At 55.6% G+C, this 13,727-nt stretch overlaps 2 protein-coding genes across 2 annotated transcripts in view; one reads left to right on the plus strand and one right to left on the minus strand.

Moving 5' to 3' along the window:
- The window catches only part of RASSF4 (Ras association domain family member 4), a 31,935-nt gene that overhangs the window by 6,931 nt on the left and 11,277 nt on the right, over positions 1-13,727 (plus strand). The window contains exons 2-4 of the mRNA XM_058671422.1: positions 1,033-1,129; positions 3,783-3,858; positions 12,288-12,430. Coding sequence (XP_058527405.1) covers positions 1,068-1,129; positions 3,783-3,858; positions 12,288-12,430 — 281 coding nt within the window. The 5' untranslated portion in view covers positions 1,033-1,067. The remainder of the gene's footprint in view (positions 1-1,032; positions 1,130-3,782; positions 3,859-12,287; positions 12,431-13,727) is intronic.
- Positions 8,122-8,932, minus strand: DEPP1 (DEPP autophagy regulator 1). The gene has a single exon (XM_058671423.1). The coding sequence runs from the start codon at positions 8,760-8,762 to the stop codon at positions 8,151-8,153; it is 612 nt and encodes a 203-aa protein (XP_058527406.1). The 5' UTR covers positions 8,763-8,932; the 3' UTR covers positions 8,122-8,150.

Genomic DNA, 13,727 nt, shown 5'->3' on the forward strand with positions numbered 1-13,727 from the left:
TAAACTGTGAATGGACGGTAGGAAGCAAAGGCCAGTCTTGGAGGGAGAGAGAGAGAGAGAGAGAGAGAGAGAGAGAGAGAGAGAGAAATTACCACCTAAGGTGGAAGGATCCTTGAGAAGACCAAGTCCTCCCCCAGATCACACAGTTCTACCACCTGTTCCCTGCTGCCTGGGATCCAAGTCATGCCCCTGTGCACTGTGTCCGTGCTGCGTGCATGACCCGTCCATCAGCCACTCTGAGGCCGCCTCGCATCAGCACCAACCACCTGCCAGCTCGCCGGTGCCTGTGTTCACGTGGCCCTGGTTTATTTAACCACATTCCTGAAGTGCAAGGATGCTGATGCTGGCAGTTCCTAGGCCAGAAGAAGCCCTAATGTGCTTCTGCAATGGCAAATCCTCACCTCAGTAAGGCAGTAAAATCAGACCCTGAGGTTACCAAGATCTCTGATAAGAACAAATCTTCTATTCTTGGAACTCTGAAGAAGGGGGGTGGAAAAGCACTACCTTTGATGTTGCACCTCAGGCTGTGAAATTATGGCCTTGGGGTGAGAGAATGACTTGGGCAAAATTGAGAGGGTGTTAACTACTAGCTTGGTCCCAAGCACTGTGGGTTTCTGTACTGTAGCTCTACTTTGTAGCAGATGCTATAAGGATGGGGGGTGGAGGACAGCAGCTGTGGACCTGTGTGGAAGGTGCCAGCAAGGCAGGGAGTGCTGGAGGCAGGTGGCTGAGGGAGCCCCTCCAAGCTGTGAGCCCTGGATGCAAAGACAGAGACAGGACAGGACAGATGTGAATCCACTGGGATGAGGAAAGGAAGGCTTGGGGGCGGGCTTAAGTCATCACCCAAGGCTCTTATGAAGAAGGGATGTGAGAGCAAGATCAGGAGTTGGGGAGCTTGTGCTGTGTTCCACTTTACCCATGTGCCTGAGCGTTGGCCCACACATCAGGAAGGTGGTAACAGTTTCTGCTCCAAGGCTTGGGGTGCCAGATGCTACTCTTCTCAGCTCACCTGTCGACGCATCTTCTCAGCAGGTAGCCTGTGGGCCGGCAGACAAGAGGAGGGGAAGATGAAGGAAGACTGTCCGTCCAGCTCCCACGTGCCCATCAGCGACAGCAAGTCCATTCTGAAGTAAGCTGGGTGTGCACTGCTGCCCCCTCCCCAGTGGACAGCCTGTGGGTCAGAGTTTGGCTCCCACCCCTCCCCCTGCCAGGGATGAGAGCCACAGAAGCAGGAGGACACCCCAGGATTCTGCATAAACGGCATTTAATTCATTGGCAAGCTAGAGTAACAATTGCACTCTTGTTGTGTAGACCAGATCAGGACAAGGAATGCTTTGGAATTGGGGATGAGAAACGTGGATTTTAGATGACATGACTTTTTATCTTGCTCACATTATAAAACAATTATATGGGACTTTTTCTCTTTTCCTTTTTCACGTTCATTTCTGAGTTAAAGAAGAGTAGGCCTTTTGATTCATCTTGCTTTGGGGATCCTAAGTGCAAGATTTTCTGGGTTTGCAAAGCTTCTTTCAACCTGAAGGCACGCACCACTTGTCAGTTGCTAAGGGACCCCCACCCCCCAGCATCCAGGGAAAGCAGCTCAACCTAGCCTTGGGACGCAGGGCTGCTGTCAGCTCCCTCTCCTCGATCTTAGGAGTAAGAATAATGGAACAAGATTGAATATGATTTTGAAGAAGTAAAGATCATGGGCCTGGTGTGATAATTCAGTAGCTAAATTTTCGCCTTGCAAAGCAGCGGAATCCCAAATGGGTGCCAGTTTGTATCCCGGTTACTCCACTTCTATTCCAGCTCCCTGCCTATGGCCTGGAAAGCAGCAGAAAATGGAAGACTTGGAAGAAGCTCCCGGCTCCTGGCTTCAGATCAGCTCAGCTCTGGCTTTTGTGGCCATTTGGGGAGTGAACCAGTGAGTGGAAGAGCTGCCTGTCTCTCTCTCAGCAGGTCTCATCTGTCTTTCCAATAAAAATAAGTCTCTTTTTTTAAAAGTAAAGATCATGGAAAATGGAAATGAAGCTGATTTGGGTGCCCAAAATTTTGATAATCATAAAAGGAGGCTCATGGGAAATTCGTATCATGATAAAACTGTAAATAGGTTTCAGGGTTTCTTTGGCACCGAACGAATCTTCTCATTTCATTCCGTCTCCCTATGAACTTTTGGAAGTTCTTTTGTACATTTTCCTAAAAACTTTAAAAAAGACTTTTTACTGATTTATTTGTTTGAAAGGCAGAATGAGAGAAAGAATCTTCTATGCAGTGGTTCTTACGCCCTCCACAGGTGGAGCTGTGCCAGGCAAAGCTAGGAGCCTGGATGGAGCTCCACCTGATCTCCCATCTGGATGGCAGGAACCCAGGACTTGAGCCATCACCCACTGGCTCCCAGGCGCACACCAGTAAGAACCTGGAAGGGCAGGGGGCGGACCTGGCACCTGAACCTAGCATTCTGAAATGGGATGTTCACATCCGGGGCAGTGGCTTCACCTGCGTGTCACAACACCCATCTGACTTCCTGACAGCTTTGGGTTTAGTGCCTGTGTCTTTTTTTTTTTTTAAGGCTTATTTATTTTTATTACAAAGTCAGATATACACAGAGCAGGAGAGACAGAGAGGAAGATCTTCCATCCAATGATTCACTCCCCAAGTGAGCACAACGGCCGGTGCTGTGCTGATCTGAAGCCAGGAGTCAGGAACTTTCTCCAGGTCTCCCACGTGGGTGCAGGGTCCCAAGGTCTGAGCTGTCCTCGACTGCTTTCCCAGATCACAAGCTGGGAGCTGGATGGGAAGCAGGACTGCCAGGATTAGAACTGGCACCCATATGGGATCCCAGCACGTTCAAGGCAAGAAGAAGGCCACAACACCGGGCCCCGCCTGTGTCTTTATAAGCACAGTGACCACGCCACATGGCTTCCAGCGTGGATGCTGCTGTGGAGTTATCCATCACCCCTCTGTCCTCCTGACCCACCATAACATACCCCGGCCGTACACCTGAGCTGCAGAGTAGCTTCTGCTGACCGTGCTGTGTGGTCCTTGCCTGCAGGTAAAGGAAGGATCTGTTTTGGGAAGGAGCTGGAACCGCAGGTTCCTGGAGAAGCCACGAGGCCTCTGACTGTTGCTGGGGATACCTGGCTCATAGATAAGATGCTGCAGTTGATAAACTGTGTGCGACACAAGAGTGTGTGGGGTTTCTCATCAGGCTGTGTGGACCGGGGCACACTGCAGGTAGCCTGGTCGAGCCTTGTGATGCTGAACATGACCTGTGTGGCTCACACTGCTGCCTGCACGTACCTGTGCAGAGCTCAGCCGTGCTCGGGAGCTGGTTGTCCCCTCACCACCAGCCGGGCATGGAGGCTGGGAAGCCAGCCCCCCGACATGGGGCCTCGAGGGCCTGTCTGTTGCTCTCTGGGCAGCTACCTCCACTTCCCCTTTGGAAGGAAGATCAGGATGGAAAAGAGGCAAGCACCTCCCAACAGGGTGAGAGTCCCCAGAGCGGCCACTGTAGGAAGCAACTAGGGGACAAGCCAGATCCTTCAGCATCCGTGAGCCAAGCCCCGGGGACTTCCACGGGGGAAATGACTCAGAGGTGGATTAGGGGAGTATGCATACCATAGTGTCTGCCCTCCCAGGAGGAGGATCCGCCCCATGGAATTTTATCGGGGTGGGTAGGAGGGGAGTGCTTGGCAATGTGCCATTTTGCAGATGCAGAAACCAAGACCAGAGTACTCCACCCTGTGCATCCTGCGTGCATGCATCTGGTTCTACCATTGCAGGTCGGAGCTCCTGGGGCTGCTGAAAACCTACAACTGCTACCATGAGGGCAGAAGCTTCCAGCTGCGGCACCGAGAGGTGAGCCCATGGCTCCTCCCGCCTGGCCTGAGCCACTGCGTGCCCTGGTTGGGTGCTACCTGCCGGTCCTAACCTGGCTATTTTCGGGGATAACTGGGTAGCCTGATGCTCTGATCTTTACAGGGCTATGATGTGGATGAGTTACAGGATTACCAATGTTTCTCCCACCCCCAGGGTGCGGGACAGGGTGGGAGCATCCCTGTGAAGTTTAGAGCAGGTGGAACTCACCTGTGGACTTTCTCCCTACACCTAGGACCTTCGTCCAGGGGCGCACCCAAGCCTGAGGTCTCTGGCTGTCCCTCACGTCACCACATGGTGGGGACCAGGAGGAGTCAGTCCCTCCTGGGCAGGGCTGTGTGCCCCTGTCTGGGTCGAAGCTGATGTACTTTTCGTGGTCTAGTAATGAGTCCCTGGGTGGAGAGGTTTTCCCCGGGGGTTTCCGCAGCTGAGATGGAGTTGGTTCCTGGATGTGTTCCACCCATCGGCTTTGGACTGCAAGATCCCCTGATGGAGTTTAACCTGAGAGCTGGAAACTGCCAGGTACTTAGGTAGCTCTGAGCAGCTGGGGATTGCCAGTCGGTGATGGGGTGAGGCCTGGCTGGAACCTTCCTGCCTGGGTAGCCTGTGTCAGCCGCCCGGAGGCGCTGCTCAGGCTCTGCGCCTTGCCCTCTGCCAACACAAAACATGAGGTCCCGGTGCCAGCCCAGAAGGCTCTTCCCTCCTCCCCTCTGCTGCCTCCTGCTTCCTTCTCTGCCACTTGCCTCCCCCTGCCTGCCCCAGGCCACCTTGCTGCCTCTGGTGCAGACCTGACCACTCACTCACTAATCCTCCCCTCTGCGGTTATCCAAATAACCACCCGATTTCACACCAGAGAGGTTCAGCTCTGCTGTCCCTTTTCCTCCCTGAGCAGTGAACACCTCAGAGTCAGGGCTGAACCCCAGGCAGCCAGGTCTGGGTCCTCCAAGCCAAGCAATGTGGCACCTATGCGTGGTTGCTGGGTGGTACCCAGCAGGTGCAGGCTGGGCCCTATGTCCTCAACTCAGCGTGCTGTTGACACCAGATGAGGGGGAGACGGATGACAAGTAGGTTCACAGGGATCTTTGATTTGTTGTTTATTTTATAAACAGAGAGAGTGAGAGAGACTTCCATTTGCAGATTCACTTCCCAAGCTCCTTCAATGGTCCCTGGCTGAGCTGGGGACTGAAGCTGGGAGCCTGGAACTCAGCCCAGGTCTCCCACATGGGGGTGCCTCCCAGGGTCTGCATGAACAGGAAGCAGAGGTCAGGAGCCAGAGCCAAGCACAGGCGTCATGTGGGAGGTGGGCATCTTAACTGCTGGGCTCTGCAGAGGGGCTTTGGTCCATGACCGGAGGACCCTCTGACCGAGCTGCTGGTCTTCAACTCTGAGCCACTCAGCGATTGATCTTTTCGTTTTATTTTGCTTGCAAAAAAATTAGTTTCAGTTGGCCCTTCACCCTCGTGCGTGTTTATGGAGTGCCCCAGCATGAATGAGGAAGCTCTTCACAGTTTGCAGGAAGGGCCTGGAGACAGAAGGTCAAACAGCAGGAGATACTGGCATTAGGGTTTCCCCCAAGGTAATCCTGTGTGTGTGCGCGGGTGGATGGGGGAGCAGGGCTGGGAAGCCCCAAGCTCTCGCCCTGCCCTGCTTCTGTGTGTGCTGCGTAATCCTCAAGTAAAGGAAGGGTGGTCCGGGGAGTCCATGGTGCTGGGAAGCCCACCCAGGCAGTGGGGTTTTGCATTCCCAGATCTGGGAGGGGGCTTGAGGGGTTGACCTGGTCTCCAAGTATCTGTGTCAACCCTCTGCAGCGTGGCCCACTAGAGGGTGCCAGCGGAGGAAGTACATCCCTCACACTAACAGAAACCACAAAGGCGAGGCTGAGGACTGGGGACAGCAGGGTCCTGGGGCACACTACTGGTCTCCAACACTCTAAACCTGTGGCCTCTTGGCACTTGCCACGGGCTGGCCAGACAGGAGAAAGTAGCGATTCCCCCAGAACCTCCAACTCACCACGTCGTCTCTCCTTTATTTACTGCAGTGCAAGACTTTTGCCAGTAAGAATGCCTGTTCCCAAGGCAGACCAATGAGTCTCCCTGAACTGAATTTCAAAATTGTGACAGTGGTCTGTGTAACAGCAGGCTCTGGAGGTCTGTTATGGATCAGGCTCCAGAGACACCCTGGGTCCCCCAAGGTAGGGACCCTCACGCCCTCCCCGCTCCTCCTCAACCACACATACAGTAGCCTAGACCAGATCCACCCGCACACACACAGCTTAGAACACCCCAGCTTAGGCACCTGCTCCTGGGCTGTTCCCTCTTCCCAGAGGCTCCGGGCATTGCGTGGAGGCACGGCCATGCCCTGCGACGGTTTCCCGGTGAACCTTTTCCCAGCTTCCTGAGCGCTGGGGGGTGGGAGCGGGTGAGTCCCCTGCGGAATCTGAGGCTAAGTGCGCCAAGTGCAGTCAGGCAAGCCAGCAAGGAAGGAAGGAAGGAAGCAAGGAAGCCAGCACGCAAGCAGGCACAAAGGCAGGCACGGACCGTGATGTGCTCCGGCTCCTCTCTCGGTGCGCGCGCTCCCCCTGGTGGCTGCCCATCTGTCCAGCCAGCCTCCCTAAGCACCTTTGAGAACTGGACATCCCGACCTTAACCTGGCCCAAGATCTCGAACTCTCCCATGAATGCAGAGAGCCAGGATTCTTCCAGGAAATGGAGGCTCCTTGCTCTCGTCTAAGACCTGGAGTGAGTGGTCGGGCCCATTGCATTCAGTTGCAAGAGGCTTATTAAAGTGCTTCTGGGGCCACGCCTCTGGGATGGATCTGGTATGGAAAGCCCCAAACCTTCGACCGCACCCCTGTGGTGACCGGCTGAACTCTCCAGGAGGACTCAGTGTGCAGGAAGAGGAAGTCCACTTTGGGCCTGGGAGCCTGGAGGCCATTCACTTTTTCACATTAAGGGGGCATTAGCAGAGGACCCCAGAACCCAGGGATGGGCTCCCCATCTTGTCTGGGTGCCTCTTCCCCCAGAGTGTGGGAGGGAGTTCAGTAATGCCACCCTCCTTGTCAGTCAATTCCCCTGTGGCCCACATTTCGCTCTGTGTCACACAGGGCGTTAGGGCTGCACATGTCCAGCAACTCAGTCCTGCCCAGTCTTCCAGACAGCTGCCCACTGTACATCTGTCAGAACAAGTTGGGAGCCCGCAGGTTCTAAACCCGCAGAAGGCACAGCGGCCTGCACCAGGAGCAGATACTAGGAGCCTCGCTGAGTGTATCTGGAAACGCTGGTGTCTGGGTGCTCGTTAGTCCCTCGCTTGTCTGAAGCTTTCATTAATGTGGGTCTGCACTTGGCAGTTGCAGAAGATGATTAGCACATCCAGAGCAATGAATTAAAAATAGCCTTCTTCCCCACGCCCCTACACACAGAGAGAGAGAGAAGAGAGAGAGGAAGTGGATAGAGTTCAGAGCCAGGAGGTAGCAGGCCAGCTCTGCCCCTGCCCCTCCCCTCTCTGCCGCTCCATCCTGAACAACCAGCCCTCACCCTGCCCAAGCAGAGAGGGGTCCTCAGATCAGAATCTTTTGGGTTGACTGAGGCCACAGGTGCTTCTCTGAACAAGAAGCCCCTCCCCTTCCCCATCCTTGTTTGCCAGGGGGCCTGAGGTTCTCCAGGGCCAATTGCAAGGCTGACCCGGCTGGCCTGGGCCTTCAGGCAACTGGTCAGTGCTCTGAACAACAGGCCCCTCCCCACAACCCCCATCCCAGGTCGGGTTAGGGGCTGCAGGCATTCTGCACTCTATGGGTTGAGCATGACTGGGGAGGAGGGACTCCCCCGGGGCAGGACCACAACAGGACTACGGAGTTGGAGCTTTGAGAGCACAGGGAAACCTTTGCGGAGACCCCATCTTCCCTCTGGAGCCTTAAGGAACAGAGGCTTGGGAGTGGGGGCCAAAAGCCACCATGGGGGTGGGCGCCTGAGACCTTCCCCACACCCAGGTCTCTGTCCATCATGATGGACCAGAACCTGAACAGCTTGGGAGGTAGGTCCCTGCACCTGTAACCCCACCCCCACCTGACAAGTGAGGAGCAGAGACAGGAAGAACCTTGCTTGAGAGCTCCTGGTGGTGAGTGGGTGTCGTTTCTCCCTGCTGGGGTCTTACTGAAGGCTGTCACACAGCCCCTGCTAGAAAGCCCCTCTCCCTCCAGAGACCTCCCCCGGGGCACCGTGTCCCCCATGGAGACACAAATCCAGCAGGCTTGGTTCAGATGCCTTTATTGGGGAGGGGTCAGAGTTCATGGATCACAGGCAGGTGCAGGCAGAGAGTTCTTAGGATTCGGCTGGGGCGGGGTCTGCAGGAGGAGGCTTCCGGCCGGCTGTGCTGTCCAGCCATCGGGCTTCTGAGGTCGGTGCTCTGGGGCCCATCCCGTGCTGGTCTCCCTAGAGAGCACCCAAACATTCTGGCTTCACATGGCTTCCCTCTGCGGATGCCCCCAACCTTGTCACTGTGCAGACCCCAGAGTCCAGCACCTGGGCCAGTCCTCCTGGCTGGACCCCTCCCAGTTGACTGCTTTTCCTGGGACTGCCCAAAGAGCCAGGCCAGGGGATCTGCAGGTCCTGCTGTGGGCGTTGGGGGATGCTGGTCACCATCCTGTAGGGAGGCAGCAAAGCAGGTCTCCTCTGAGGCCTGAGCTGGCCGGCCACGTCGGCTGAGTCTTCCTTGGGCTGTGGCCTTGTCCAGGACACACGTGGGCTGTGCCAGCTGACCGATGGACCTTACATAGTCGTCCAGGCTGGGGGAGGCTGGGGGCTCCTGCCCAGCACCTCCAGGCAGCAACTCCTCAGAGCTCTCCCGAATGGTGGGCAGGGGGGCCACGGAAAGCAAAAGCCGGGACCTCATCACGCCAGCAGTGGGGGGAGCAGCACCGTGCCTGTGAACATAAAGGACAGGAGGTGGGTGAGGGCAAGCAATGCCCGGCTGTGTCCCCTCCCACAATTAGAAGGCAGGTGTCTGAGAGCTGCCAGATGCCCGCCCTGAGCCATTTCTCCTGCTCTTGTTAAAAGCCACGTGCTTAAGGCTTATCATCACTGCAGTTTAAGAGCAGGCGTAAGAGACAGACACCCCCCCACTCCCTCCACACACCGCCCTAGCCTAGCAAAGGCAAGGGCAGGGGTGCCCCAGATTTAAAGCTGGGTTCTGCTTCTCCCAGACCTTGGGACCGTGGTGGGGTTTCCATCCTGCACCTCCACTTTCCTATGCACAGCTTCCTAGCCCCTGTGGCAGGGCAGCTGTGAGAAACACAAGGATACCCTCTTTGGCACACCCTCTTAGTAAGCTACGGGAGCCAAAGAAACCCCAGGTGCCTGACGGATAAGGCACTGGCCTCCTAGGGGAGCTGTTGGGTCTCTGGCCAGCAGCAAGGACGCAGTGCAGGTTCAGGCTGGGGCTCACCCGCCGAGCTTAGTCGCTATGGTTGACTGCAACCAGAGGTGGTTGCTCTGCCTTACCTGTAACTGAGAGGGTGTACGGAAGCTGTATCAACAGACAGGCCTGTCCAAGGAAGCTCTGTGGGGCAGAGGGCTCTGTTCAGTGAGTCAAAGAAGGACAGCAGGGACTGTCGTTGTACCCAGGCTGGTGGACACTCAGCTCCTTCTGTGGCAGGAAGCTCCTCCCTGGGCTGTCTGCAAGCCTTGAAGCCTGTCAGCTGCTTTTATACCTTTTCCCCTGGCTAGCCAGAGCCAAAAATAGCCATGCTCAGGAAGGCTCCCTTAGGAAAACAGCTTGGCGGGCAGGGCCAGCTGGCAGCCAGGAGTGTGTGTGTGTGTGTGTGTGTGTACGCGCGCACACCCGCCTATGGGAGGCTCCCGCTGTCTACACTGCAGGGTGGGGGTGGGGAGCCACCCTTCCAGGCCATCTCTGGCCACTGGGACAGGCCTGTGCTGGACGTCCTCCTTGCTGTGTGTCCCACCAGCACTCCGGGACCCCAGGCAGGACACATTCCAGCCCTATAGGGATCCCACAGAACCCTGGGCCTGTGTCTGTGAGGCTGATGCCTGGATCCTTCTGTGTCCTTGGCCGGATGTCAGCCACACCAGACCCCCAGCCTGAGGCCTGCTGTGAGGCCAGGCATGTCCACTTGGGCCTGTGGCCAGGCAGCCCATGTGGCTTGATGCTGAAGCCTGGATCTGTTTTCGCAGGCCTGAGCGGGTGCATGGTGCCACTGTGGGTCACCACCTGCTCTTGGCACAGGAGACACAGCAGTGAGCACATGCAGAGCAGTGGCTCCCAAGGCTCCTTGGAGGAGCATGGACCCTGGGTTCCGTCCAGGAGGTGATGGAGGACACTTCCGCTCTGGAGGATCAGCTCCAGTAGCTGGACCTGCTTGCTTCCTGCCCCAATTCTGTCAGGAGCACCTGCCCGGCCATCCCTCTGCCTTTAACTGTCATCCAGTGCCCAGTGCACAAGCGTCTTGTCCAAGAAGCTTTCTTGTGTTTCCAAACGCCCCATGGCCAGGGTCATGTCAGCTTCACCTCCTGCTGTTCAGGGTCCAAGACCTCGGGTCTGTGTGGAGGAGCCAACCCTCTCGGGGGGTGGGTGGGAGGATGTTGTCTCTCACCATCTCACCAGAAGCACCTGAGACCAAGACAAAAGACATGAATGCCACCTTGGGTTTTCTCATGAGCCCCACGTGGCTGCTGGCCTTTCCTTTGGAGAGACACTGGTTGCGTGCCTGTACCTATGTCACGGAAATGGAAAACAGCTTTGGGCTTTTCCTGTTTGCTTTTTTTTTTTTTTTTTTTTTTTTAAGCCCTGAGCACAGGATTTTATCAGAAAGCTGTGTGTATTTTTTGATAACCTGGGGGCTGACTACTTTCTCCATGGATGGTGGGGTGTTTGAGACTGACTGTGAGGTCCATGCTGGGCAGGGCATCTCTGTAAGTGCTGCCAGGGTAGCAAGATGGGTCCATGGCCTCCTGCTATCACTGGGCTTCTAAGGCCAATATAGGGAAGTGGGATTTGTGAATCTAAAATGTTTGTCAAGAATGCTGCATTATTCCCCCTAAATGAGGACTCTGATGCCATCAAGTGCAGAGACGTGGGGACTAGAGCAGAGCGGAGGAGTGGAGAGGGAGACGGTTTGCGGTTTGACACGTGCAAATGTTCAGGCGTGCCAGGTGAGTGGTCCTGAAGAGGCACAGGACAGGACAGCGCCCCCAGTGGACTGTGCTGGGTTGTGCACCACAAGCTGGTTAGGAAGTGGCTCTCAAGATTTATTTATTTTACTTGGAAAATCAGAATTAAGAGAGAGAGAGAGAGAGAGAGAGATGCCATCCACTGGTTCACTCCCCAAATGCTGCATCAGTCAGAGCTGAGTAGATCTAAAGGCAGGAGCCAATTTTTTCCACATCTCCCATGTGGATGCAGGGGCCCAAGGGCTTGGACCATTCTCTGCTACTTTCCCAGACTACAAGCAGGGAGTCGGATTGGAACTGCAGTAGCTGGGACACAAACCAGCATCCATATGGAATGCCAGTGTCACGGGCTACTGTGCCAAGGTACTAGACCCCATGATGACTGCTCTTGCACAGCAATAAATGTATGATCAATCGTTGGCTGTGACACCAGTAGAACAATGCTATTGAATGACTCAAAGACAAGTAGCAGGCTCATTCTCCGTGTGTGTAGCTGAGGAGAGGGCTGACCAAGTACCCTGAGGGTGCAGCTGGACACCTCAGGGAGAGGTGGGGCTGAGCACAGAGAGCCTGGCAGGGTCTACTAGGAGGTGTAGACCATCCTAGTAGACTCATGCCCACTGAGTATTCTGCAGAGGCCCATCCCTGAGAGGCAGGCTGGGTGGCCTGCAGATCGGAGAATATCATCTTGGTTGCTTGGTTGTGAGATGTGAGGCTGGGCTGGTGAGAAATACAAGGCCTGCTGCTGGGACATCAAAGGGCAGGCTCCTCAGCCCAGGAGGGTGAGGGCTGCAGCTGCCGGCAAGGAGGAGGCTGAGGGCCGGCTGGAGGAGTGGCAGCCTCTGCCCTGGTGAGCATGGGGCCCACCCCCCTCCCCTGTCCAGGCACACGGTGTCCTGAGTGTGTCCTGGGTGGACAGAGAGTGCTCCCCACACACGTGCTTCCTCACGAGGTGTGGACGTGCCTGTCGGTCAGTAGTGGGTTCCTGTGGAACACCTGACTCAGCCGCTGCATCCCGGCTGGGCTCCCAGCCAGCAGAGGGCCAAGGCTGGGAAGCACGCCTCGGACTTCCTCCCGCATGGCCTGGCCTCACGGCTGCAGCATGGAGAGTCTGTCTTCGCTTCCGTGGGGGGAACTGGAGGGAGGCGGCAGGTTGAGGGTCCCTGTGTCTACAGGAGCCCTGAGGGTGGTTCCTGGCAGGCCGGGAGGCTGACCCGTGTGGCTCTCACAGGAAGACGGGGCGCTGATCATCGAGGGGCTCCTCAACATCGCCTGGGGCCTCCGGCGGCCCATCCGGCTGCAAATGCAGGATGACCGGGAGCGAGTGTACCTGCCCTCTGCCTCGTGGGTGCCGGGACAGCCCAGCAGCGTTGCGTGAGTGCCCACTGGACAGAGCCTTCCTGATGCCTGTTCACCCTCACCTCTGCCATTCCTACGTATTAGCGGTAGGGTGTTCTCAGCCCAAGGGTGGACGTTCTGACCTCATCTGGGACTCCAGCAGAGGGACACAGGACAGCGTCATCCCCGCTGTCAGCAACCGCCTTTGTCCTCTGTGGACACACCACGTGACACAGGGCGGTCACTTCCATTCAGGTTTCTCAGATGTAAACACAGGCTCCCATGCCAACAAGGAGAGAGGTCAGCGGCTGGGGGGTTCCCAACACCGCTCCAAGCCAAGCTTTCTGGGCATCGCCTGCCTTAATAAGTCGCACAAATGTAGCCTTGTCCAACTCGGCTTTAATTTTCATGTTGGAATTTAGATTTTTGTTCATAACCAAGACTACTGGCCTAGTGACTGGGAAGAAGTCAATGGAACAGAATAGCCTTAAAAAAAAAAAGCATTTGAGGGCCCGGCGCAGTAGCCTAGTCACTAAAGTCCTTGCTTTGCATGTGCCGGGATCCCATATAGGCACTGGTTCTAATTCCAGCAACCCTGCTTCCCATCCAGCTCCCTGTTTGTGGCCTGGGAAAGCAGTTAAAGATGGTCCAAAGCCTTGGGACCCTGCACCCGCATGGGAGACCTGGAAGAGGCTCCTGGTTCTTGGCTTTGGATTGGCGCAGCTCCAGCCATTGCAGCCACTTGGGTAGTGAATCAGTGGACAGGAGATCTCTCTCTTTGTCTCTCCTCCTCTCTGTATATCTGCCTTCCAATAAAAATAAATGAATCTGCTTTTTAAAAGACATTGAGTATTACCTTTTAATTCAAAAGAATTTTTAAATTTATTTCAAAGGCAAAGTTACAGAGGGAGAAAAAAAGATACACACACACAGAGACCGACAGAGAGATCTTTCAACTGTTGGGTCACTTCTCAAATGACGCCAACAGCTATGGCTGGGCCAGGCAGAACCCAGGAACCTAACACTTCATCCAGGTCTCCCACATGGGTAGCAAGGGCCTAGGTACTTGGGCCATCTTGTATTGCTCTCCCAGGTGCCTTAGCAGGGAGCTAGCTAGTAAGCCGAGCAGCTTGGACTTAAACCGATGCCCCTACTGCAATGCTGCCATTCCGGGCAGCAGCTTAATCAGACACACCACATAGCCAACCACCAGAACAGACTTCTCAATAAATGTTTCTGTTGTCTTTGAAGAAGGAAATAAAACTAGGTCCCTCCTTCAGCCCACACAGCAGAGGCTCCTGTCCCAGGCACTGCCTCAGTCATAGCTTCCGTC

This window comes from Ochotona princeps, chromosome 13 (assembly GCF_030435755.1).
Source record: "Ochotona princeps isolate mOchPri1 chromosome 13, mOchPri1.hap1, whole genome shotgun sequence".
Taxonomy (NCBI): domain Eukaryota; kingdom Metazoa; phylum Chordata; class Mammalia; order Lagomorpha; family Ochotonidae; genus Ochotona; species Ochotona princeps.